Genomic DNA, 27,833 nt, shown 5'->3' with positions numbered 1-27,833 from the left:
TGTATAATGAAACTATAAATTGTTTTCATGAATGCTCTGAATCTGGTCTTTTTACGGGGCAAATTCAAAAGGTATTTAGTGCCACATTTCACATATGTGAATAACACCAGATGGTGCAGAGTAACGAATAAAAGTGAGGAAGTCCTGGTCAGGGCTCACACTGGCCCGTGTGGCGGGTGACGGTCAGGTGGGGGTGGCTCGTCGTGGGGGGAGTGGGAAAGGAGGGACGAAGAGTTCCCGCAAGGATATAGTCGACTGTGTGGGGGTAATTTAAACGTATCTGAAATACTTGGCTCATAAAATCAGTCTCTGGTGGGACAGGGGCTGCACTGGAATCACAGGAGTTGAGTATGTCTTGGCCCAGCTGGCGAACAAAAATTCTCAAGTGAGAAAATGTCTGCTGTGCTGTGTGGACAGGTGCCACCCATTGCCGTGATTTATGGCTCCATTAAATTATTTTTAATAACATTTGTGTGGGGGTTTTTAAATTATAGAAACCATGTGGGTTTATTCTAGAAAAGTTAGAAAACATAGAAAAGCATAAAGAATACAATTTTAGAAACAAGCAAATAGTTTTGCTACCAGGAGATAATTGTGAGTAATATACAAATGTCTTACTAAATGTCTTCCTGTAAACTTTTAACAAAGTTTTACATAATCTTATCTGGATATATAAATCCTTTTTTTTTTTTTTTTTTTTTAAAGAAAACCCATTAGAGGTCCAGCTATCTATTGATATTTACTTGGCTGTCATTTTTAAAAAGTATTCTACTGTTTTATTCATTTGTCAATGAAATGATTTTTATCTGCCCCAGTCTGCCAAAGTTTATGAACATGGAGGTTGGGGTTCTGTCGTGAGGGAAATAGGTCGGGTACTGGAGCAACGTATGTCAGTTACTGACAGATGTCTCTGGGCATCTGATCTCTAAAAAACGAGAAATCGCAACAGCACAGCAACCGCAATACCTAACCGTGCAGGGCTGGGCGTGTGGCATGGAGGTCCGCGGACGTTCTGACCGGCGCTTGGATTTATTTTGCAGTACCTGGTCTGCAAACGGAAGCTGGAGAGTAAGAAGGAGGCCCTGCTGATCCTCTCCAAGGAGCTGGACACATGCCAGCAGGAACGGGACCAGTACAAGCTCATGGCCAATCAGCTCCGAGAGCGCCACCAGGCCCTGAAGAAGAAGTACCGAGAGCTGATCGTATGTATTTCCTCCTGGTGACCTTCCTGTTCCCCGGTGAAGCGAGGAAGAGGGCATTTCAACACGCTGTTTCTCAAAAACAAACAAACAAAACAAAAAATAAAAAAAGTTGATTGAATTCAGAGAGTTCCAACGTAGAAAAATTAAGAAGTAGAAGTCATCACCTGGGCGTCCTCCACAGCCCAGGGCCACTGGCTAGTCGGTGTGCCTCTCCCTCCAGATTGCTTCCCCGGGCACCTGGGTGAGGTACACACCGACGTATATACGTTTGTGTGCCTGTTTACTTAGTAACTTGCTCATAGGGAGTGTTTCTAAGAGGATTTGTGTTCTAAATCTGCACTGTCTCATACAGAAACCACATGTGGTTATTTAAATTAAGCAGAGTTCGTCCCTGGCCGGTTGGCTCAGTGGTAGAGCGGCGGCCTGGCGTGCAGGAGTCCCAGGTTCGATTCCCAGCCAGGGCACACAGGAGAAGTGCCTATCTGCTTCTCCCCCCCTCCCCCCCTCCTTCCTCTCTGTCTCTCTCTTCCCCTCCCGCAGCCAAGGCTCCATTGGAGCAAAGTTGGCCCGAGTGCTGAGGATGGCTCCATGGCCTCTGCCTCAGGTGCTATAATGGCTCTGGTTGCAACAGAGCAATGCCCCAGATGGGCAGAGCATTGCCCCCTGGTGGTCGTGCCGGGTGGATCCTGGTCGGGCGCATGCGGGAGTCTGTCTGACTGCCTCCCGGTTTCCAGCTTCGGAAAAATGAAACAAACAAAAAAATAAAATAAGTAGAGTTCAATAGAATTGAAAATTCAGTTCTTCAGTCTCATCACTTTCTGTGCTCAGTGGGCATATGCTCAGTGGGGACTGCTAAGTGGTGTTGCTATGGGGCACTGCCATGGTGGCTACTATGCTGGGCAGTTCCTTAGAAGATGTTTCCACCACTGCAGAGTTCCGTTGGACACTATTGTATAAATGTTGTTCTAAAATTTGCTCTTTCCACTCAGCTCTTTATTCTAGACCTCTCTCTAGGCCATACTTACAAATTTAGTTTATTTTTAAAAACAATTGCATAGTAAAATTTCCATAATTTTTTTTACTTTTCTCTTATCATGAGCATTTAAGTTTTCTCTAGGGTTTTATATGGCAAGATTTTTAAGAATATAAATTGTAGCAAAATGGAAGATACCAACGGCATAGTACTATTTTTGCATTCGTCATTTTTTATTCTTCTTTTCCAAGTGAGAGAAGGGGAGATAGAGAGACAGACTCTCTCATGCACCCCGATTGGGATCCACTTGGAAACCCCCGTTTGGGGCCAATGCTCTGCCCATCTGGGGCCATGCTCACAACCAAGTTATTTTTAGCACCTGAGGCCAAGGCTCCATGGAGCCATCCTCAGCACTTGGGGCTGATGCCCTAAAACCCATTGAGCCATGGCTGTGGGAGAAGAAAGGGTGGGTAAGGGGGAGGGGTGAAGAAACAGGTGTTTGCTTCTTCTGTGTGCCCTGATTGGGAATTGAACCTGGGACATCCACACACGGGGCCAACGCTCTACCACTGAACCAGCCAGCTAGGTCTTCATTTTTCTCTCATGGATATAACCTCTTTTTAAAGAGCTGCCACTGTTGCTAACATTTAACCAGTTGTGCTGAGACCATTGCACTGTCCTGGAACAGAAATAGTGTAGAAAGAGTCCTTAGGTTAAAATGGTGTTGACCTACAGACAAATTGACAGCATCAGATAAAAGTGTTCTCATTGATTGAGCGTTTATTCATGCACCTGAGGTATATGTATTCCTGGATGACACACAAGGGAGAGAAACTGAATCCTTTTGAGATAAAAAATCTGATGAGACTGGAAGTTCTCAGTTAATTTTCTTTTCTTTTGAGCCTATCCTTCCCCCCACCCTCCAAAATTATTCTGTTCTTAGAGAAAACTCATGTGTATGTGAGTAGCCATTAATATTCCTTTGGATCTAACTATTTAAAGAGGAACTCAACTCAAACCAAATGAAATTTAAGTTGGGCTCTGCTCAAAAATAATTTTGATTAATCCAGGTTTTTGTTGCTGTTGTTGTTCACATAGTTTTAGAAAATATATAAGTTTGGTTCTAAATGGAACTGATTCCTTAATGGTTTTCCCAAAATAAGTCTGGTTCAGTTTATACTTACTTTTTTCAAAGCATATTTGAGCTTGGTTCAGCACATTGATGATTGTAGAGGGTAGAAGTTAGGAGGGTCTGAATTTAGTTCATAGTTTGGTTCAGTTCCTTGAATCTAAGTACTTTTAAATAAATAAATAAATAGATAGATAGATAGATAAATAAGTAAATAAATAAATAAAATGTAGCACCTGTTTCTTTGTAGGATGGCGATCCGTCACTTCCGCCCGAGAAGAGGAAACAGGTAAGACTTATCCCTGATCTTGGAGAACACTCAGATTGTTCGCATTGGCGTCTCAGAACAGTTAGGGAGATGAGGGAATCCCACATGTATAGAGAAATCGTTTATTTTCCAGAATTCTTTTATACTCCTGGGGGGAGTGGGTGCTAGGGAAAACCCTGACTGCAGAGAGGGGCTGGGGCTGGGAGGAGGGCGAGAGACACCCGCTGAAGGCCAGCAGGGTGGGAGGGGCACCCCAGTCGCCTGCCTTCCCTTTCCTGTGGGGACCGCTGTTGGGAACCACGAGTCGAGGTTGATGGCTCTAGGACTTGAGCTTCCTGTTCCACAGATGGTGCTCTTTTACCATTCATCTTCTATCATTTCCGACTTTTTAAAGTCTGAAATTTTGTATTTTATTTTATTGATACTTTAGTGTAGTTAGCACACAATATTCTATTAGCTTTAGGTGTCCAACCTGGTGATTTAACATTTCTATGCCTTAGGATGTGGTCACCACGATGAGTGTCAGACCCGTCTGTCACCATACGCCGTTATTGTGATATTATTGACCGTTCCCTGTGCTGTACTTACATCCCCGTGACTTATTTATGTTCTAACTGCAGGTTTGCGCCTCTTACTCACCTTCACCTTTCCACCCAGTCCCCTCACCCCACTCCCGTCTGGCAACCATCAGTCTGTTTCTATTTTGTTTCTTCCTTTATGTTGTTCTTTAGATTCCACAGATAAGTGAGGGTATATAGTATTTTTCTTATTATGACTTATTTCACTTAGCTTAATACCTTCTGTGTCCACCCATGTTGTTGCAAATGGTAAACTTTCAATGTTTTCACATTCCTGAGTAATGTCCACTATGTATACATACATCTTCTTTATCCATACACCCATTGGTGGACACCACCAGCATTTCAGACTTTTTTTTTTGTATTTTTCAGAAGCTGGAAACGGGGAGACAGTCAGACAGACTCCCGCATGCGCCCGACCGGGATCCACCCGGCACACCCACCAGGGGCGACGCTCTGCCCACCAGGGGGTGATGCTCTGCCCCTCCGGGGCGTCGCTCTGCCATGACCAGAGCCACTCTAGCGCCTGGGGCAGAGGCCGAGGAGCCATCCCCAGCGCCCAGGCCATCTTTGCTCCAATGGAGCCCTGGCTGTGGGAGGGGAAGAGAGAGACAGAGAGGAAGGAGGGGGGGCGGTGGAGAAGCAAATGGGCGCTTCTCCTATGTGCCCTGGCCGGGAATCGAATCCGGGTCCCCCGCACACCAGGCCAACGCTCTACCGCTGAGCCAACCGGCCAGGGCCCATTTCAGACTTTTAAAAGCCATCTTACCAGCAAAACTCACAAGCCACTTATGTTCTTTGCTCCTAAATGGTAGCCAACATTATCTATTGACAAATTCAATTTGTCCCTGCAAATTTTAGATGCCCACTGTTATTACTCAGTAGATCCTTGTATATACTCATGGGTCTGTTTCTGGACTTTCTATTCTGTTCCTTTGAGCTTTCCATACAGTCCTGTGGTTGTACATATTATTCTGTGTTTACTTTATAATTTTTTTAACATCTATTCAGGCTCCTCTCCTCCCCTTTGCCCTTCCCTTCAGGAAGGTAAACTTACAAACACCTTATCACATCCTCCTCTGAGGCCACCGATTCCCCTGCCTGCAAACTCATACCTATTGGTGTTTTGACTTGGGGGTTGTTAAATTTATAGATTAATTTGGAGACAGTTAACATTTTCATATACTTAGGTCTAGGAATGTTGTGCATGAAATTTCCTTTAATACAGTTGCATACATAGATACATACCTACATACATACATATTGCTTTTCTCAAAGATACCTTTGTTAGAACTTTTAACTTCACAGTTGTTCTATACTGACATACCCTGACTGATGTATAGCCTTCTATGGGCTTGAAGGGAGCCCAGGCAATGGTGGTGTGAATGCAGTGTATTCTATGTTATGGGAAGTCTCTGCACCAGATCAGGGCTTCCAAACTGGTAGATGCAAATAAGGACAGATTTATTTGGTCTCTTCATAGCTATAAGTCAACATCCTGCTTTTGTTCATTGATCATATACCTGGCATTGCATGTATACTCCTTGGATTCATTACCTAGTGATATTTGGTGCTGTATAAACAGTATGCCCAGACGTGTGCTTGCACACACACACACATTTACTCTTAAATAGTGATTCAGTCCTGTGGTTACCCATTCAGTCATTCGGGTCTACTCACTCCCTTAACCTCCTTGCTATGTTATTTGATTACTTTACAATGTTGCAGGTTTGATCTAAAGTCAGATTTTTCTGTGGAGTCAAGTGATTTTTTAACCTAAACAAAATTACATGGAAATTTATCATTAATGTCTAATAATTGGGATCCTTAATCTGAAATTATGAGGTGCTTTTTTATTTTCTTTTATTTTTTTACAGAGACAGAGAGAGAGTCAGAGAGAGGGATAGATAGAGACAGACAGACAGGAACAGAGAGAGATGAGAAGCATCAATCATCAGTTTCTTGTTGCGACATCTTAGTTGTTCATTGATTGTTCTCTCACATGTGCCTTGACGGTAGGCCTTCAGCAGACCGAGTAACCCCTTGCTCGAGCCAGCGACCTTGGGTCCAAGCTGGTGAGCTTTTCTCAAACCAGATGAGCCTGCACTCAAGCTGGCGACCTCAGGGTCCCAAACCTGGGTCCTCTGCATCCTAGTCTGATGCTCTATCCACTGCACCACTGCCTGGTCAGACTGAGGTGCTTTCTTGTGTGTGTTTTTGGTGGCTATGAGCAGTCATCTTGGTCAGGGTTTGAGAATTTGTTAGTATTCATAGAGGAGTTTTACAGTGGAAAGGAGTTTATGTTTGTGACTGTATAATAAAAAATCTACATTGACTGAGGAGAATCTGATGAATTCCGGGAAGTTTGTCAAGCTGCATTCTTATGGCTCTAAAAAAAAAATCAAACAAAATAAAATAAAACAAACAAATTCAATGTTCTAAGGACTGGCTTTGTAGCTTTTAATATGGCATTGTGTTTCTTTCCCTTTAGCGTTAGTAGGATGCCTTGAGCTTACACTCTGTACCCTTCCTACTGGGGTGGGAACCACTGACTTGCTGTCTGAAATAGGATGCATTGGGGTGCAAGGGACAGAAATCCTACACTGCTTAGACAGTGCAGAATCAATGGCCTTACAGAACCAACTTCAGAGGTGGTGCAGGCTTCACTTGCTGCATAGTCATCACATACTGCTTCTCTCCACCTGCCACACTTAGCAAATAAAAATACATGTAACAGTACAAGACTCCTCAGATAGACAATTCATACTTTTTCAGTATAAATGCATGTCCCATGCATTATTGGGGACATACTGGTGCTAAAACGTTAATAAACCTTGTTTATCCGAAATTCAAATTGAACTGGGCATTCTGTATTTTATCTGGCCCCTCTATCTCTGTGCCGATTTTAATGTCAGCTACTTTCTGAATTTAGCATGAGCTTTCTTCCACACGGGTTCCCTGCAACAGGAGAGCCAGAGAACCCAGCCATGGAACAGAAGTCCTTTCCGCCAGTCTAACTGGGGGGATTGGATATGCTTCCATCCTGGTCTCCTAACACTCACCAGGAGAGCACTATTCACTGATTGCCTTTGTAATGACACCCATCAAAGTAAATGTGTGGCCTTGGGAAGGTCGTTTGGGGTGTCTGAGTCTCAGCTTTCTCACCTCTAAGATGGGAGTAAGTGGTGCCCACCACGTAGCGTGGCTATAGGGAACAAATGAGATGTTGCAAGTACGGTTTTCAGTTCCGTTTTTCTGGACCAGTGGTTCTCCTACTCTTGAGAATCAGAGATATTTTTGAGAATATAATGAAAGCCATGAGCTTTTGCTCCATTAATGGGATACATACATGCGCACAAAAATGTCTGCATCCAATTTCCTAGATTCACAGTCTGCAGCCTGTCTGTGGATTCTTGAGGTTCTTTGGGCTGCATTTAAGAGCTGCTGTTCTAAATGTACTAAGGGTTCTCCTCAGCTATAAATGGAAACAATGCCACATACTCCGTCTTTGCATCACTTTGTGCTTTTCAGAAACTATATATGCATGCATGGCTGGCTGGCTGGCTGGATGAGTGGGTGGATGGATGGACGGATGGACGGATGGATGGATATGTAATCTCCCAACTATCTTCTAAGGTCACACAGGCAAGTTATGGCTTTCACAAAGTCTCAAGGACACATTATGGGTGTCATAGATTCAAATTTAACCCAACCACTTGCTGGCTGGGCGATCTTGTGTAACTTTTCTGAGATTCAATTTCCTTCTCTTCAAAATAAATATCATTATGAGACGCATTCATCAAGTTCTTATGAGGAACTGGTATGATAATGCTTATAATGCTTATTTCCATGTCCTTGGTGAATTTTCAGTGGTGAGTGCAAACATGGGCAGGCTGTTTTTTATTTTCTCCTGTGACTTGTCCAGGGTCAGCGAGCAGGTTGATGGAGCAGCACCAGAATCCAGATCTCCTCACTTGTGGTTCAGGGTTTGGGTTCAGGCTTGTTGTTGTTGTTCTTCATTTGATTCTTAGAATGTTTGAGTGGAGAGGAAGCATAATCCGTGTTTAATCCCACCCATTCTGAACGTCTGAAGATTAAATTCTTTATCCAATGCCCTCTGCTTCAGAGTGGTGGAGAACCAGAAACTGACCCGGGAGTTCTTACTGATGCCAGTGTTCTTTCTTGTAGCAAACAATATCTGGCTACAATTTTTTCTTGCTTTCTTTTTTTGTCTCCTCCTCAGAGAACAGACCAGAACTTTCATGGTTGTGGTTCTAGAAATATAGTTGTCGAGGCTTTCTTTTAGAATGTAGGATCCTTTTTAAAACAACTCAATTTCCAATGGTAAATCAGCCGTTAGAGAAGCGGTGAAGAAATCGTGACAACAGTGATGCACTAATAGCTTCTCGAGGAGTTTTGAAATGAAAATTTCTTCGTGGTACTCCGGGCAGAACTGTGCAGAGAGCACCTCTTTGCACTGTGGCGGGAGATCAACAGAAGATCTCAGACAACCCTGCAAATAGTTTTCTTTTGCTGAACAAGAAGTCTCTCCAAAAAAAGACAAAGGAGAGTTTAAATGATCTTGGGTTGATCTTCTTATAAAGTGGAATTTCGGGGGAATCACAGCAGCACATTTCCCCATGCAAATTCCTCCTTGAATAAATTATCAGATGCGGGCCCTGGCGGGTTGGCTCAGCGGTAGAGCGTCGGCCTGGCGTGCAGGAGTCCTGGGTTCGATTCCCGGCCAGGGCACACAGGAGAAGCACCCATCTGCTTCTCCACCCCTCCCCCTCTCCTTCCTCTCTGTCTCTCTCTTCCCCTCCCACAGCCGAGGCTCCATTGGAGCAAAGATGGCCCGGGCGCTGGGGATGGCTCTGTGGCCTCTGCCTCAAGCGCTAGAATGGCTCTGGATGTAACAAAGCGATGCCCCAGAGGGGCAGAACATCGCAGCTTGGTGGGCATGCCAGGTGGATCCCGGTCGGGCGCATGCGGGAGTCTGTCTGACTGCCTCCCCATTTCCAGCTTTGGAAAAATGAAAAAAAAAAAATTATCAGATGCATCCTTGTCTTTTCTGGTTTTGATTTCAAGCAGATATACCACAAGAGGCATTCCTCTCAGTCCAGGAGGGAGGCTTTGCTTTCTTCCCTTAAAAAGTGATGGCTTATTTAGATGCTGACATGTGCCAGGATGACAACTCTGGAGAAATCAGAGCATAGAGTGGCCCTTTGTGGGATGGGAGGGAGCCTTTTACTTCAATAGCAAAGTCTTCTTGGTCAATCCTATTTTGGTCCCCAGTGACTGCATATCAGAGCAACTTTGTATCTGTGTCCTGGTTTGATGCTTAGAACCTAAAACTTCCTTCAAAGGTCTCCAGTGCTTTGAGATGTTTCTTTCATAACACTTTGAACAGTACACTTTACTGTCACATCAGGGAAACTGGAGAGACATCCAGGGTCCAGCCTGTGGGAAATCTTCCAAAACATAATGGTAACTCCTTCCGAGCCCAAATGCCTCTCGCTATAAGCCCTTTGAATCTTAGCAACAATTTTGCAAGGAAGGTGAGAGCATCCACCTCCCCCAATTTGTAGAGGAGGAAATTTAGGCTCAATGAGTCTAAAGAACTTGGGAGCTGTTAAGGGAGCTACTAAGTGGCAGATGCAGAATCATAATGACCAAGATTAAGCAAACATTTATTTAAATAGCAACCTCCAAACCTATTGAAGAGTGTTTGCCTGTGGACTGGAAATGCATGCATTCGCAAGTGTGTGTTTTGAGATTATGAGGTGGGAGTAGGCTGCTGAGGGCTCCTTGCACAGCCAAGAAAATATGTATGGAATAATCTCCCGGGTGCTTGTTTTCTTGTAAATCAGAAAGCTGTCGCTGTAGCCAAGGTCATCACTTTGGCAGTTGCTATGAATAGGGGGCCCTTGCTCAGCAAAAACAAGTTTCACTCTATTACTATTAACATAGGAGTCGCCATATACCAAAGCAGCCGAGTAGAAATTGCAATTAAATTTGCTATCAATCACACCTCTCAAGTAGGCTTGATATTGCATCAAACTTTTTTTTTTTTTTTTTACTTATTGTTGTTTAATGTAGTGCTTTCCCCTGCTGAAGGTGTGGGTTTAAGGGGTTCAGAGTATCGAACTTCTTAACACCCTGTAGTTAAGCAGCATTTTCTAAATCTGATCTTTCTCTTTTTCTCTCTCATTCTCTTAGGAAGTAAGTGCCTAGGTCAAGGTTTTACCTCTCTCTCTCTCTCTCTTTCTTTCTCTCTCTCTCTCTCTGATTTTTCCCTCTGATTTTTGAATTCCAGTTTTGTTATACCAGCAACTTAAGGAGTAAGGTACAGGGCTTTCGGGTGATGCATGGTGTTAACATGACTATGGAGAGGAACCTTTTCATGGTCAGGTTAACTGAAATGATGTTCATCCTACAAACGACCAAGATTCAAGATGACCGAGGGATTGTTCCTGGAATGTTGCCTTTTCGCCCCCTTGGTCGCTGGCCTGAATCCTTGAAAGACTCTGAAGTCCTGTGGCTCCGCCCAGTGTCTGGGCTAGCACGTGTGGGAAGGTTAACCTTAAACTTTTTATCAGTGTCTTTTCACTGCCCTTTTAGGTTCAGTGAATGGGGCCTGCGAATTTAACTAACCAGAAAGGGGTTACCTGGAGAAAGAAAAAAAAAGCATATAATTGTATGAATAGTTTACGTGGAAGGGAGTTCACAGAAAAGAAAGAAAACTCAAAGAAGTGATTAGATGTGGGGGCTTAGATACCATTCTAACAAAAGGGAGGGTGTTCGGGCTTCAAGAGGTGGTGAGTTGTGGGAAAGTAACCAGACACTAAAGGGAGGTAAGGGTTATCTTAGTTAGGGTCGTTTCCTGTGCCCACTTCCCATCTCCGGTGGCCCCAGGCGTGCTCCTCTTCCTGGTCCTGGGGACGATGGGACGTGCTCACAAAAGGAAAGGTAGGCCCTGCATTTAGGCAGAAAATGGGAAGAAAGAGAACTATCTGTATCTGTTGGTTCTCAATTGCCTTTAGCTCAAAATAATCCTTATGACAAAGTAGCATATTTTGGAGTGACATATTCCGAATCCCCTCGTAGTCCACTTTTCATTTCTTACATCGGGGAGAAAAAAAAAATGGTACATTGTGGATCCTTTTCTCCCCATTTCAAAGATTTAGAGCTGTTTCTTCCAGCTAGCATCCTGAACTCCCTTCCTTAGGAGCCAGCCTTGATTACGGGATCATTGAAAACAGAGGAGTCCTTAACGGTGATTGTCGCTGCCAAGTGTGATGTATCATTAAAAATAAACCAAAACACCTCCCATCACTTTTTATAAGCTTAAAAAATTTATTGCGTCCAGAGTGTAAACTGTTCTGACATATTTTGTGACATTTCGAAAAAGGATGGGGAGAGCGGTAGAAGCAGGAGCTAATTTAGGGCACGGAAGGGCCTGAAGAACACGGGAGAGGCTCCCCTGAACCACAGGACTGGTCCGCGTGGGTGACAGTTTCTGCAGCAAGGCGGAGGGAGCGCTGGACTGCTCTCAGCCCGCGGATCTCTGCCTTCACCGCTGTCAGGGGCTGCTGCCTGCCTCTCCGTGCAGGGAGCATTTCCGTGAGTCCCCTGGTTCCCCCAGCAGGGGCTGGCCTCCGCCAGGTGCTCCTGCAGACATCGCTTATAACTGGGGTTGCGCTCTTCCAGGACAAAGGCAGTGGAATGGAGAGCCGTGAGCTATATAATACGTATACTTTGAGCCTCAGCTCTCCCTGCGTTTTCATTAGATCTCTCTGCCCTCCTTTCCACATCCCAATTTTAATAGATAAACTTCTACACCCCTCCCCCCCAAAAAAAGAGTGACACAGATATATATATATATATATATATGGATTGTATACTATATTCCATCACATTCAGCATTCCGCTATTATCAGAGCTAAAATGTCAACCTTTACTGTCGGCCCCGGCTAGATCTGAATATTGAAAAGAGGCCTTCTTTTTAAGCCTTTTCATGTTTGGCTATTTATGCTCCCCAGAGATTTAGAGGAAATAATCTCTCGGGTTTGTTTTGTTTCCCTGTGAAATCCTTCGCAGCACCTGCCCCCTTTCCCCTGACATTTCCTATACCCAGGGCTGCTATTCTAAACCAGTGGTCACAGAATCCTCCTCAATAACACAGAGACAAGATGCCCTGCATAGCTGATAAATTATAAGCAAGTGTCGCGTGTTCACTTGATGGATTGTTATAGTGAATGTGTGTGAGTCACGGGTGTTATTTTTGGTCGAGACAATCGCGTGAACTTTTCTCCTCTATTTTGAGTGTTTTAAAGTGTACTACTCTTTATTTTTTCATTCTTTCAGGTGTTAGGCATCGTATCAGAATAGTCATTTTCTCGTTTTCAAAGTTATTGTTTTGGAGTTGAGGAGGTGGAAGGTCTGCTGAATAGGAAAGAATTGTACATTGACAAGTAATCTAGCCTGTGAGATGTAAAAGAAAATTACACGTCACCTTCTTTAAAGCAGGACGCTGCCCCCGACCCCAGCCTACCCCTGGGGTCAGCCTTAAAGCTGGTGTAGAGTCACCGAGAACTCACCTGGTGGCAACGCGAGTCTGATTGACTATTGTTTTGCAGCTGCTGTAGACACGCCTGGCTTTATTTTGATAGATTTCTTTTTAGCCAGGCTGCAGAGTTAATAATGTTTGACAATCACATCACTGGGTCTCTGAGTCACTGTTTCCTGAAGCAGCCCTGTCCTCTGCTCTCTGTGTCACTGGGACCTTTGAGGTATATGCCGGGGGCCTGCCCTGCTCTAATGTCTAAACACCGGGGAGCATCGCCAAGCTCGGTGCTGTTCAAAGTGAGGCCCAAGGACCAGCGCGGGGTTGCAGGCTGCTCTTTCTGGACGAACTAAGTGCAGAAATTAAGAGTAAGAGTTCAGCAACTTTGATAGCAATTTGACAGCATGATTTTTGAATCTAACAAACACTTGGGGTCTTGATGCCTTCTTACATTCCTTTTCCTCGTGATTGATTTTTATTGGGCTTTGCAGAAGTACTGGTTGGTGACAGAGTAGAGATGGAAAACCAGTCTTTCCCCCCTGCGAGAGGAAGTTGTACTGATTTAGATGCTGCAGTTGAGTTGGTGAGGGAACGTCCACCCACCCGGAGGGGCTCAAGCCAAGGTTGGAACACTGCAGATTTTTTTTTTTTTGTCGTTATTTGCCTTTTATTAGGTTTTCACTGTTACTCTTACAAGCATTGCTTTCTGAGCATCTCTTCCGTTTGAGAAGAGGCAGGCTGTTGCAACGGTGAATTTCGCCGTGTGTCCTGCAGGTGGGATGCTGGTGCCCGCCCGTGTGCAGGCTGCAGCTGGCCCCTCTCCCCTCCTCCGGGCCAGGCGCTGGGCCAGGGGGCCTGTCCCTCCATCCGCTGGGAAGGGATTGTGCATGCCGCGTTGGTCTGGGAAGTGTGCTGGAGTTGTGTGGAGGAACCGCGGAGGCTGCCCACGTGTGATAGTTGGTCCTGCGGAGGAAGAGCTGTGAAGGGAGGGGCGGAGCCGGGAAAAGAAAACCGAGAGCTGAATCATCTGTCCACTCGACTGCAGTCTCTGGGGTGAACTGCTCTCCAAAGTGGAGGGTTCTCACTGTGATAGGGGAGAGGGAGGGGGGGAAGGGGGAAGCCAGTAGCTAGAACACCGTCCCTCCGCCCCCCCCCCCCCCCCCCGTGCCCCACCCCGGATTTCCACAAGGCTCTTGCTCTCTCTCCTTTTTCACATCTTGGTTCCAATGTGGCCTTGCCAGGTCTTCTGTGGCTCCTGCCCGGGGCACACTCCGTTCCCTTTGCCTGCTTTATTTTCCTCCTTAGTCCTAATCATTCAGCTACTGGGTCATTATTTATTTTTTATTATAATACAATGTAATTAATGTAATATCATCTGTTAAAATGTAAGTTTACAAGGGCCGAGGGTATTGTCCATATTGCTCACTGCTGTAGCTCCAGAGTCTAAAACAGTGCCTGGCTCACAGTAGACACTTATAATAAAAATTCATTTTGTTTGTTACAAAATGAATAGATGAGTAAGGAACAGTGAAGAGGTGGGATCACAAAGGAGCCAGTTGTGTCCAAGGAGGCATTTGGCCATATCCACCCAACGCTCGCTATGAGCTGAAGGGCATAATCAAGGGGACACAACCACCCTTTAAGCAGTGCCTGTGCATGCCAAGCACTGTGGTAGGTGTCCCGTGTTCATTACTCAACTGTAGTATCCAATCTCCACATGCAGTGTGTATGGTGATTCCATTTTACAGATGGGGAAACTCAAGAGGTGAAGGAACTCACCCAAGGTGACCCAGCCCAGCAAGTTGCAGGACAGGGATCTAATTTAGTCTTTCCGATCCCATCAAGAGAAATTTCCAAAAATGCTCCATTGGTAACAGCGGCTGTTGTTTCTTTGCTTTCCTCCCTGTAAAATGGGAGTTAATTTTCCACATCCTTCACCAAATTTTTATCTGCTGAGAACAGAATCTGGGAAAATTGGAATGCACCTATTACAAGATATGAGCTTTGCAGATTCTAGGTAGAAAACTTGGACCACATTATTGAGTAATGTCGACAAATAAGTGAGTAGCAATCAGGGCTTGGTTAAATCCAGCCAGTGGTGATGAGTGGACTTTTCTGTGCAAGACTCCGTGCTGGGTACTGGTTTCACCATGGGTGATTGTCATCATTATTCCAGATACCTCCCTAGGCTGAGATCGCAGCCTCCAGGCTCAGTGTCTCTCATTTAAAAAATAGCTATGGCCTGCTTGGTGATGGTGCAAGGGATAGAGCGTCAACCTGGAACACTGGGAGATCTCTGGTTCGAGACCCCTGGCTTGCCCGGTCAAGGCACATACAAGAAGCAACTACAAGTTGATGCTTTCCCCTCCTCCCCACAGCCTTTCTCTTTCTCTCTCCTCTCTCTAAACATCAATAACTGAAATCTTTAAAAAATAAAAATAAAATAAATAGTTATGGGGTCTCTACTTGGTGCTTGAGGTAGATCAGTATAGAAAACACAGTTCTGGCCCTGGCTGATTGGCTCATTGGTAGAGCATTGGCCTGGCGAGTGGAAGTCCCGGGTTTGATTCCTGGTCAGGGCACACAGGAAAAGCACCCATCTGCTTCTCCACCCCTCCCCCTCTCCTTCTACTCTGTCTCTCTCTTCCCCTCCTGCAGCAATGGCTCCATTGGAGCAAAGTTGGCCTGGGCACCGAGGACGGCTCCATGGCCTCCGCCTCAGGCTCTAAAATGGCTCCAATTGCAGCAGAGCAACAGCCCAGATGGGCAGAGCATCGCTCCCTGGTGGGCATGCCTGGTGGATCCCAGTCGTGCACATGCAGGAGTCTGTCTGACTGCCTCCCTGTTTCTAACTTCGAAAAAAATACAAGAAGTACAAAAAAACAAAAACGAAAACACAGTGCCTTGCCCTTCATGTAACTTCTGTTTTAGGAAGGAGGAGACAGGGTATAAGTAGTAAGCAATAAACCATAACATAAACTACATGGTATGCTAAATGTGCTGTGGAAAGAAAGAAAGAGTTGTGTAGGGAAGGGGCTTGGGTGTACAGGGTAGAGGTGGGCAGGTGGTAGTATGAGATGAAGGGGTTTATGGGACCTCCTTGAGACCAGGAACTTTGAACAAGCGCCAGAAAGAGGTGAAGGTGTGAGCCAAGAGGTGTTTTGGAGGGGGAGCATTCCCGTGAGAGAGACAGTGTGACAGCACTGAGCTGGGGTCGTGCCTAGTACATATGGGGAGTAGCAAGGAGCGTGGAGGGAAACTGAACTGGGGGATACCTTGAGGGTGCAGACCCCAGATACCCCGATAGATGGGCTATAGGAGATGAGATAAAGTAAGGAGTCAAGGATGATCCTGGGTTTAATTTTTATATTCTTTCACCTTCAGTGGCTTTTTAGTACCTAGCATAACTGAGTATTCTCCAAAGTGGTAGCATGGGAGTCTGTGGAGATTTAGCCACTACAGTTGCCTAGTGTCCTAATGGCTCTGGACCTGTTTTCCCTTATAGTAATGTGAGCGGACTCTACAAGATTATCTTTGAAATCCCTGTGGGACGATTTCTGAATGATTCCTTTTCAAGAGTCATATTCTGATTACTTGCTTCCTTCTCTCCTTCCTTCCTTCTCTCCTTCTTTCTTCCTTCCTTCCTTCCTTCCTTCCTTCCTTCCTTCGTTCCTTCCTTCGTTCCTTCCTTCCTTCCTTCCTTCTCTCTTCCCTCCCTTCCTTCCTTCCTTCCTTCCTTCCTTCCTTCCTTCCTTCCTTCCTTCCTTCCTTCTCTCCTTCCTTCCTTCTCTCCTTCCTTCCTTCTTCCTTCCTTCCTTCCTTCCTTCCTTCCTTCCTCCCTTCTCTCCTCCCTCCCTTCCTTCCTTCCTTCCTTCCTTCCTTCCTTCCTTCCTTCCTTCCTTCCTTCCTTCCTTCTCTCCTTCCTTCTTTCCTTCCTTCCTTCCTTCCTTCCTTCCTTCCTTCATCACGAGTCTTTAATACATTGGCTGGAGCTCAGGAAGCAGAGAATGGAATCTCTGCCTCTCCACAGCTTGCTGTCTTCTTGCTAATGTTAGGCAAGAGCATGGTAAGCACAGTGAGAATTGGGGCAAATGACAGCTAGCTAAATACCAATAGTTCCTCAGAACGGGAAGCCACATGAGGCTCAGTGGAATGGTAAGTTACAGGTTCGAGTGGACGAAAGCATGTCCATAGTTGGGGAGAGCGAGCCATTCCAGGTTTGGGGAAGCCTGAAGAAGGAGTAGGAGCAAGGGAAAAGAAGGTGCCCACATGTTATGGGGGAAGGGCAGTGATGTTGTGAGTTGGAGTGGGATTGGGAAGGGAGGCTGGCTATTGGACAACCTCTCACATGGGCAGGAGGGATCTGGGTCTGAGCAGGATGCAACTCTCAAGGAAGGAATGACGTCATAAAGATGGGACTGGCTGGTGATCATCCTGACTATTTGGGAACAAGGAGGTAGGGAAACTCGCCCAGGAGACTGTTGAGTTATTCCTGGATCCCGGTTTCTGAAATTGTAGCACGTCACTCGTGTCTTCTCTGGCTGCTGCTTCTGTGGTCAGAATTCTGGGCATCGAGGTGGCAAAGAAACATTCATGACACAAGATCTATTTGAAGGGGGAAAAAAAACATCGAAACAAGGAAATGAAACTTTTCCTGTATTGTTAGCCCAGATTTTAACATTAAAGTCTCTGTCCACTTGGCAAGATTTTTAGTGACGAACTCTTAATTAATTTTTTTATAAAAAGTTAAATACGACCAATTTATTATTATTATTATTATTTGTTTGTGAACCATTCTGGAAACAAAGAACATCCCCAAATTGAGGGTCACGGCCCACTTCATTTCCTCCATGCAGTCGTGGCGTGATTTGCACACTTGCAGCACTCATCTATATACGTTGATTCTCATGGGCTCTGTGTGGTTCAGCTGGGCCTGGACACCAGCCTCTACAAGCTCAAGAAAACCTCACATTTATCCACTCCTCCGTTTCTGATTGTATTTCATAATGTGTTGGTATTTCCAGGCTAATCTTGCACAACTATTGAGAGATTCTCAGGACCGAAATAAACGTCTGGGAGAAGAAATTAAAGAACTTCAGCAAAGGCTTGGAGAAGTCCAGGGTGACAATAAGGTATCGTGAATATTTAAAGAGAACAGGCTCCGCGGAGTAATCGTGTGCTAGAGGTTTATGTAGAACACATCAGAATAATGGAATGCGGCATTTGCTGAAAAATTTGTTATAGATTTTTTCCATTTGCAATGAAAATTCACAGTCGAACATTTCTTATCTTTATGACATTCCCTTTGTGTGTGCGTGCGTGCGCACGCGTATGTGTGTGTCTCTGAGTTGCTCTAAAATATTGTCACAACTCATTGTAGAAGTTTCATTATGTTCAGCTTGGTGGTGAATAACATTGTGGTTGAGGGCAAAATAAAACCCAAATGCTATACTTTCCCTCTTCTATACAAATAATGGATTTGTGGCTCAGATGATTTGGAATTATTCACGTTCGGTTTTGAATTTTAAGTAGTCATCCTACTAATTATGTTCACATAACCAATTTATTTTATTGCTAAATTTGGCAATTTGTATGGAACATTGCTCAAAATCCACTGCTTGGTATTAATCAAACTCCCCTGTTGGCAACGTTAATTATAAAATATGAACTCATAAACTCCAAACTAAATGTGTGCACTCTCTCTCTCCCAGCCGAAGCTATGAACAAAAGCACAATTGAGAAAAAGGAAGAAGAACTACGGAAGTTCAATTCTGTCCCCACAAATAATTTCCCACTTTGCCTGGACAGATTTATTTTTAATTCCTTGCCGGAGGCAGCTTTCTCAACAGAGATGGCTGTTGGAGTTTAACTCAGGAAAACTACATTGGTGGGGAAATGTTTTTTTACAACATGACCACCTTCCTTGACAAATTGCGGTGACGGTCATAGAGTCTGAGAGTCGTTGGCTATTGGAAGGCACCATTTGGAAAGATGTGAACGTTCTTTAAAAATGCATGGAAGAGTCTGGTTACCCAAGAACCCTTCTACAGCAAGAGCTCAGAGAGGGTTTGAGCGCACTGCTCTCCCGAGAGTCTCCATCCGTGGGAAGTCTTCATTACAGGCAGACTTCACTAAATCTGCCTCTAAAAATTCTTTTTATACCTCTTAGATTTAACATATATTTGAAAAATTAGGCTTTCCTATTTCCAGTCATGACATAGGGAGTGGGAAAGAATGCCTAAGGAAGGTTCTTTTTAACACGGGACAGTTAATCAGGCCTCTGGTGTCGTTTTATGCATCAGTAAAAGGATTTAAGCTGTGGGACCTAGCTGTTTGGTCCGTAATTCAAGGCCAGAGATTCCGGGTCACTTCCTCGAGTGATAACAGCAGGGCGAGGTTTCCTAGAGAATCAAATGAAGTGTGTGCGGTAGTTTCCTCTAAACCCGTAAAAATATGAGAGGAATTTTGGAGACATTATAAACCCACAAAATACTGAAACGTTTTATAATGTGGTTTTTGGATCTATGGTCTTGACTGATTTTATTCTTCTTTGTTTGTCTGTTTGTTTTTGAGCTACTCCCCCCGCCCCCCAACTTCCAACTTCCCTAAATATACCTTATCTTTAGGTCACTTTTAATTGTATCACCTTTTAGGCATGAGATATTTTAGGAATTGACATTAATAACTGATATTTCAAGGAAAAAAAGGGAGTGTGTGTGTGTGTGTCTGTATGTCTGTGTGTGTCTGTGTGTCTGTGTCTGTGTGTCTGTGTGTGTGTGTGTCTGTGTGTGTGTCTGTCTGTCTGTGTGTGTCTGTGTGTGTGTGTCTGTGTGTTTGTGTGTGTGTCTGTGTGTCTGTGTGTGTGTCTCTGTGCCTCTGTGTGTCTGTGTATGTGTGTGTGTGTCTGTGTGTGTGTCTGTCTGTATGTGTGTGTATGTGTGTGTGTCTGTCTGTGTGTCTGTGTGTGTGTTTCTGTGCCTCTGTGTGTGTGTCTGTGTGTGTGTCTCTGTGCCTCTGTCTGTGTGTCTCTGTGTGTATGTCTGTGTGTGTGTCTGTGTGTGTGTCTCTGTGTGTGTGTGTGTCTGTGTGTGTGTGTCTGTGTGTCTGTGGGTGTGTGTGTGTCTCTGTGCCTCTGTGTGTGTGTGTGTGTGTGTATGTGTGTGTGTCTGTGTCTGTATGTGTTACACTAAACCCCGAGTCCGGGGCTTCTCTTGCTTTGACACAGCCTGAACTTCATGGTTTGCTTGGGCTCTCTGTCTGGGTCTTTATTCCAGCAGCTGGACACATTGATCAAACTTTGTTTTCTCACTCAAGGTTTAGAATTTAGTGACTCAAATTTATGCCTGTGACGTAATTCACCTGCCAAAATGTGCAGGGAGGGTGCTATAATGTTCAGCTGACCCTGTGTCTCAGGGCCCAGCCTCTCCCCCTCAGAAAATACTAACCGAAATGAGCCCCAGTGATTTCATGCATTCTCATTTGCATCTAAAGTGATAGGCCTGGCATCTTTACAGCCCCTGTGAGTCATGGTCGTTGTCCTCCTCCTCCTCCCCTTAGTCATCAGCCAGATTACTCATTTGATAAGGACAGCAGGCGTCTTGAGAAACTCAGAGGCCCCTGTTCAAAGATGGCTGTGACTGTGTAATGGAGAATGGGTTATTAACCCTTCATTATTTTTTTTAATTTATCATGTTACTCTCTGCCCCTCTGAATCCATTCCCACCTCTTGCCACGATGTGGTAGGCCTTCCATTAATTGGCCCATACTGATTTCTACTGCCACAAATCTAACTAATGGTCTCCTAACACGTTAGCCCTGCAGCACTAGTTTAGCCCCTTTGCTCAGCTGGACTGCCTTGTGCCTCAGGGCCTTTGCACCCGTTGTTTGCTTCGTCTGATACACTCTTCCCCTTTACTTTCCCTGCATACTCCTGCTCATCTTTCAAGTCATAGGTCAGATGCGACCTTCTCTACCCACAGTGCCCTGCTCTTTCTTTTGTGTGAACCCCCACCATCAAGGGTAAGCTCTTTGCAGGCCAGATTCCTGACCGGTATACTACTGTATCCCTAGGAATTTACACTCTTAGTTCCTGATATGTAGACTTTATCTGATAAATCCTTGTGGAGGAATGAAACAGAATAAGTGAATGAGTGAGTGAATAAAATGAATGAATAAAGGGAATGAAAAGAAGAGCAAAAAGGTTTAAAAAAGAAAAAGGAAAAAGAATACAAGAAAGTAAGTGGGCTCACTGCCACGTCGGTTGTTGTCAGTAACTGTCTTCTTAGGATGAGGCGTAGCTTAAAAATTTGGAGAAAGGAGCTAGAAAAATAAACCATTTCATCGGAGGAAAAAAAAAACAACCAGACTAAACCAAACTGAACCTGTGAGACCTCGGGAAGCCCCCATGGAGAGAACAGAGGGTTTGATGCTGAGCTATGGTGGACACGGTTTAAGGTCCTGCTCGTTGGCTAACTGAATAGCCAAAGCCTATTAAATTCAAGAATACTTAGTAATTGCTGTTGTTGGACTCCTAGCTCCCCACTTTCCAAACAGAGGGGCTGATGGCATCATTTTATGAGCCACCATTAAAGTGGAAGATGTTTATCTCCGAGTTGCCATTTTAACTGATGACCCTTATCCACATTTGGAGAGCTCAGCTTCTTAGATGTTAAGTACATTTAAGAAACAAGGTGATAGGAAATTACTTGCCTTGGATATTTTCAGGTAGACTAATTTTTCCATTTGTTCAGCTAGAGCCTTGTAACCCTATGTGCCATAAAGCATTTCAAACAGCCTCTTGAAAGATTTGTTGCCACCCTGGCTTACGAATAGCTTAGCTCTCCCGTGGGGTTGGGGGGGGGGGCTGGATTCTATGACAGTGTGGGGGTCCTGTGCTCAAACACCACCTGCTGTCTCTCTGAACAATGCCCAAGAACTTCCCGAGACTCCCAGATAGACGCAGACCCCCAGTCCAAACCGGAGGAAAGGTGACAAAAGGGAAACGGACACAATACCCTCCGACCTGCCTTGGCAATGATAGCTCTGAAAGGTTCACGAGGAGCAAGAAGTCCTGTGGGGCTCGGCCGACACACACCTCCACAAACCACCCTGGGAGGAGGGGCCTCGGTGTGTCAGTCTAGCAGTAATAGGGACCAGTTAATTATGTGGAAGGACCCAGACCATTCGGGACCTCAAGTCTGAAAAGTAGCCCACTGAGAGAACGGCAGCTCCCCTTCCTGCCCCAGCGGCTGCCCGCCTTCTCTTCTGGACGTTAAAAAGAAAGATAGGATTCAGGGGAAGGGGACCAGGAGGAAGACGGAGGTTTCTGAGAATTTAAGGATTAGTAAGAGTCAATCAATAAAACTAGCAGAGCACATTGGAATTCCAGGTATCCAAAGGAGAGCTGGTGGACCAGCTGGGCCTCTGAAAAGAGGAAGCCTGGCCGGTATTTCCACGATGCAAATAACGATGCCAGGACAAATACCAGGCAACCAAAGTGAAGTCACTGAACGGGGAGTGGTAAAGATGGGCACTCCAGGACGGGCCAGCTCCAGCCGCCACTGCCGTGTGCTGTGCTGTCTGCAGTACAGCAGGTCTTTGACTAACATCGTCTGATTCAGCGTCATTTTCTTATAAAATTGATGAGGAAAAAATCAATTCCTGGTTGGGGCCCCTGCCCATGTGGAGAGTGCATGTTCTCACCATGTCTGCATGGGTTTTCTCTGGGTCCTCCCGTTTCCTGCCTCATCCCACAGATGTACACGTGAGAGTCTACATGGTCCCGGTCAGTGGGTGTCGGTGTGGGTGTGTGATGCACCCTGAGATGGAAAGGTGTCCTGTCCAGGTGGGTCCCATCTTGCACCCTGAGCTGCTAGGATAGGCTCCGGCCACTTGTGACCCTGAACTGGAGTCAGTAGGCTGGAAAATAATTTTTTTCACTTGTTTTTATTAATCTTTCTTATAAATGTATGTAAATATCACATCTATTTCAATACTTAAAACTTTAAGTGTTTTGGATCTTTATTTAGAAATTTGGTGGTGATTTTTGTGACCGGAAATAGGCTCGTAGGAACTTAACTGTTGTTTATATCAATGAGCCTATGATAAAATTAGTTCCACTCTATGTCTTTGCACTCAAGGTCAGTCTCCAAGAACCTACTGATGATGTTAGGAGATGACTTACTGTATAGCCCAATAGGACCAGCTTTGGAAACTTTTAGACCCAAGCGTATACTTTAGCTCTACCAGTGACTGTCTGTGTGGCCTTGGGCAAGTCTCGGTTCTCTTCAGGCCTCAGTTTCCTCATCTGTAAAAAGAGAAGAGTAGACCCTGGGGTAGCATTATTCTCAGGTTTCATCATTTATTCATCAACACATAATTGGGGACTGGGTAGGTGCTATTAATGTTAAAAAATTTAAGGAAATATTGGGGATTAAAAAAAACAAGGTATACTCGTTCTCACAGAGCTTAGGTTCAAGTTGGAAAGACAGATAGTAAAAAAATAAAATAGATAAAGTCATTAGACAGTGTTTAGTGCTGGGGAAAAAAAGAAAGCAGGAAAATAATATATTATATAATGATTGGGGGTGGGGTGCAATATTAAGTGTCTGGAAAGTGTGTAGCACAGGGCCCGGCACCTGGAAAGCACCCATCAAGGGTGAATGTTGCTGGTATGTTTAGCACGACATGGTCCCAGGTTGGCTTAGAATCCTCCTGTACAAGAATTCCACCAGGCCTCTTTCAATGTCTTCCCTTCCGTTGAGAGACTGTTTTCCAGTGGACGGGGGCATGTGCCTCTCCACAGAGGCAGAGACTGGGACGAGCAGCCTGGCAGATGATCACCAAAACTCACCCTCCTTATTCCCCTCCAGGTTGTGCCAGCACCCCCTGTACTGCTTCGGTGCCGAGTTCCCGAGAGCTTCCTTGCATTTCGTGAGCCCTTTGTGGAATAGGCACCCACTGGGTGCGCCAGGAGCTGCAACTCATGTTCCCGTGGAGACAGCTCGCAGTTTGGGTTTTCTTGTCCGTTTGCTTTTGTTTCTCTGCATTTTGCCGAGTCTGGCACGTTAGCGCAGAAGGACAATAATGCGGTACGAGGCATTCAGAAGCAAGAAGGGTCAGGTGGACAGCTGCCCCTAACAGGGCCATGCGTTTATTTACATTTCCTAGGCCCCCGCTGGCCTGTTTAAATGTAGCTGTTTGTGACATTGCATAAACACCGGCTTTGCCCTTAATAATGAGCTTTATGTTACGCCAGCTGACGTCTTTCAGTACCTCTGTTTTTATCTGGTGTTGGCACCGTAAAACGCTAGAGCCCTTCTGTGACCATACTTCTATGGACATAGGACTTTTGGATAGATTCAGTGAGCAAACCAATTAAGTCAAAGCCACAAGCCAATAAAGACAGACCAGTGAGCGTGCAGGTGACTAATTAAAGTATACTTTGTTTAAAAAAATAAAAAAAGAGCTCAGCTGTGGATGATTGTAACGGTCCAGGATGAGGGATCAGAGAGCTCTCTGTAAAATGGTTCCTCTTTGTGCTTTGAAGAAACGCAGAGATGTCCTAGCCCGTGGGAAACTCAGATGAAGGGGGCACTCTAATGGAAAGCTCTCGCCTTGGGCATCACAGAAATTGATTAGGAGGAATTGAAATGAGTGATGGAGGCCATCGCTGGCTCGCTCCCGCCCCGTCCTGACTTACTCTCGCTGGGATCTTGACTGTGAACTACAGGAAACGCCCAGCTGGTTCAGCAAGCAGCAGGACTAGTTCAGCATTCCCTAATGTTGTACTGGCAAACGAATGAGATGCGCTTGGTCTCAGAGACCGAATGCAGAACCCGTCCTGGCTTTTCTGAGCCTGTAGCCTGGGTGGCGCGTGCGACCAAAACAGCATGGTTTTGGACCTCAGTCCCATAGACTGTGCATTGTAATTAGACTCCTTAGCAGAGAACCGGTTCTGAAAGATAGCTCTGTCCAAAACTTATTTGATAGTACACCATGTCCAAATTATACTAACGTGAAAAGAAATGGAAGCAGCTTTAAAACTGTCTGGTGGGGCACTATAAAGATTGTGGCTCTGGGAGCAAAATGTATGGAATCGTCTGAATGTCATTCAGGGGCTTCTTAGCTGTGTGATCTTGTGTCAGCTGCTTGACTTCTCTGTGCCTTATGGACAGTGGTCCAATTCATTGTAGCACATCTTTACTGAGAACCTGACGACTTGCTCTGGGGATAGGACAGTAATCAATGAGTCCCTGCATTCATGGGGCTTCCATTCTAGTGGGGAGAGATGGTCAGTAAGCAAATACATATTTATTTATTAAACAAATAAATATATTGTAACTCCCAGATTCTGAGAGGCACAGTTTTTCCCATTGGAACGCCTCTGACATAGTGGTACTGTGTGGTTATGACCAGCACTTTTTATTCTTTGTAGAGGTGCATAATGGTGGATCTTGATAGAGGCTTCTGTTTGATGGAATGCAGGGGTTCCTCCTTCTCTGAGCTTTTGCTTTCCACAGTTTCAGTTATCCATGGTCATCTGTGGTCCAAAAATATTAAATGAAAAATCCCAGAAACAAACAATTAGTAAAGTTTGAATTGAAGGGTGTTCAGAACACCGTGATGAACTCTCGAGCCCTCCTTCCCACTCCGTTCTGCCCGGGATGTGAACATCCCCTGTCCAGTGTGTCCACACCGCCCACACCTCCCGCCCGTTGGCCACTTAGTAGCTGTCTCGGTTATCAGATCGTGATATCACATTCCCTTGCTCATGTCACCCTTATTTGACTTCCCGATGGCCTCAAATGACAAAAGTAGTGATGCCGGCAATTCGGATATGCCAAAGAGAGGCTGGGAGGCACCTCCTTTAGGTGCAGGGATCTGTGCGTGGAGGGAAAGCCTAGTGTGTACAGGACTGGGGACTCCCCGCAGTTCCTGGCGTCCATCAGGGGTCTGTGCATGGAGGGAAAGCCTAGTGTGTACAGGACTGGGGACTCCCCGCAGTTCCTGGCGTCCATCAGGGGTCTGTGCGTGGAGGGAAAGCCTAGTGTGTACAGGACTGGGGACTCCCCGCAGTTCCTGGCGTCCATCAGGGGTCTGTGCGTGGAGGGAAAGCCTAGTGTGTACAGGACTTGGGACTCCCCGCAGTTCCTGGCGTCCATCAGGGGTCTGTGCGTGGAGGGAAAGCCTAGTGTGTGCAGGACTGGGGACTCCCCGCAGTTCCTGGCGTCCATCGGCAGCCTTGGACCATGTCCCCCTCGGATAACGGGGCACCACTGTATGACCTAATATGTCAGAACATGCAGAGTGCTGAGTAAAAAGCAGACTGTGTGGTGTGCAGCCTGGGCACGATGGGGGACCCTGTATCAGGTGGTCAGGGAAGGAGGGTCTAGTCACGTGCCCTTTGCACGAAGAGCTGAAGGAAGTGTGGCGGTGGGGGTCGGGGGGTCAGATAACCCGGGGATGAGGTGAGGAGGCCCCAGAGGAGAGCAAGCTTGGGGTCAGTGTGCCTTTTGTGAGGAATAAATCGGAGAAGTTACACAAAGCACAGAACGCACGACGTGATGAGAGCACCGTGCAATGTTGTCGCTGTTGTGGAGAGGAGCATGAACCCCAGAGCCCAAGACAGAAGGGTTCCGCGCCAGGCCCCACCGTTTGTAAGGTCTGATGTGGGCAGGTCACTTTACGTCTGTGTGTCTCAGTTTCTTCCCTGAAAATGAGGATAGCAACAGTCCCTTGTAGGGTGCTTGTTGGACTCACATGGGTTAACCTAGGACAGGCATGTGGGATGTTCTGCTTGCGTGTTTGCTCCAAGTGTTAAGACTGAAGCCGAGGCTGAGAAGTCCTGCTGAGCCGAGGGAGTCCCAGGACAAGGAGACCTGGCTTCAGAGGCCCGTGTCAGCCCCTCAGGGGGTTCTCACTGGCAAAGAGCAGAGGACAGTGTCTGCCCCCTGGGGTTGTAGGAAGCATCAGGTGAGAGGCTTCCTAATTAAGAAGCACTTGAGGACTGGCTGTGGTTAGCCAGACACTGCCGTGGGTGCTGGGCTATTTCAGTGCAGACGACCAGAAAGGTTCCTGTGATGGAGGGGCTGACTGTGGGGAGGGCACCATCCATAAGGACCCTGAAGACAGGGGGGCAGGACGGTGGGAGGGAAAGGAGCTTGTGGGTGAACAGCTTCAGTGACGGTGTCCAAGGAAGACTTCTCAGAGGTGGTGACGTTTAACCCCAGATCAGGAGGAAACAAAAGAAGCGGATTCTGAACAGACGTGTGGGCAGGCTATTCCAAGGGCAGAGGAAGTGCAAAGGCCCAGAGGCAGGCAGGAGCATGCTGTGTCTGAGGCACTAAAGGACAGCCAGCATGACTAGAGAACAGAGAACGAGGGAGATGGTTAGGAATGGAGCGGAAGGTGAACTGAGAGCCGCTCATTAGCCTCCCAAGGGCTGTGACATTTATTCCAGTGCAGTGAAAAGCCACTGGGCATATCATGTGAAGGAAACTTCTAGAGTGTTGTTTGGCCCAAATTGGGTGCTCATTAACTGGGAAACATTCATACACACAAGTGAGTGCGTGCACAATGATCTCCAGAGCCTTGCGAGAAAGAACGTGAAAAAACTACTGGGTTTGTTTTTGTTTTTGTTTTTTTTTAATTTTTTTTTATTTTTTTTTTTATTTATTCATTTTAGAGAGGAGAGGGAGAGAGAGAGAGAGAGAGAGAGAGAGGAGAGACAGAGAGAGAGAAGGGGGGAGGAGCTGGAAGCATCAACTCCCATATGTGCCTTGACCAGGCAAGCCCAGGGTTTCGAACCGGCGACCTCAGCATTTCCAGGTCGACGCTTTATCCACTGCGCCACCACAGGTCAGGCTGGGTTTGTTTTTATTTCATTTTTTTTAAATGACAACTGCTTGAGTTTTAAGCTAGCACTGGACGAGAAATTTGCACTCTGCTTATACACAACAGAGGCGATGACATGGGGCCTTTTTAAAACTCTCTTGTTCAGTTTTATTGAGGGTGCTTCAAAAGTCAGGGGCAGTTGGAGAGGATATGGATAAAACCAACTGGAAAAATAAAGAGATAGCCAAGGCCTTGTTTATTTCAGTTGCCCAGCACCATACT

At 45.7% G+C, this 27,833-nt stretch overlaps 1 protein-coding gene across 3 annotated transcripts in view; it reads left to right on the top strand.

The window, feature by feature from the left end:
* Positions 1-27,833, top strand: part of CCDC149 (coiled-coil domain containing 149) — a 115,134-nt gene that overhangs the window by 47,214 nt on the left and 40,087 nt on the right. For 2 of the 3 annotated variants that reach the window (XM_066384834.1, XM_066384835.1), the window contains exons 2-4: positions 1,041-1,202; positions 3,555-3,593; positions 17,741-17,848. In XM_066384834.1, the coding sequence (XP_066240931.1) occupies positions 1,041-1,202; positions 3,555-3,593; positions 17,741-17,848 (309 nt within the window). The remainder of the gene's footprint in view (positions 1-1,040; positions 1,203-3,554; positions 3,594-17,740; positions 17,849-27,833) is intronic. The other variant, XM_066384836.1, reaches the window with a different exon arrangement.

The sequence above is a fragment of the Saccopteryx leptura genome, chromosome 5 (assembly GCF_036850995.1).
Source record: "Saccopteryx leptura isolate mSacLep1 chromosome 5, mSacLep1_pri_phased_curated, whole genome shotgun sequence".
In the NCBI taxonomy this organism is placed as follows: domain Eukaryota; kingdom Metazoa; phylum Chordata; class Mammalia; order Chiroptera; family Emballonuridae; genus Saccopteryx; species Saccopteryx leptura.
This window is presented reverse-complemented; position numbering and strand designations above follow the sequence as displayed.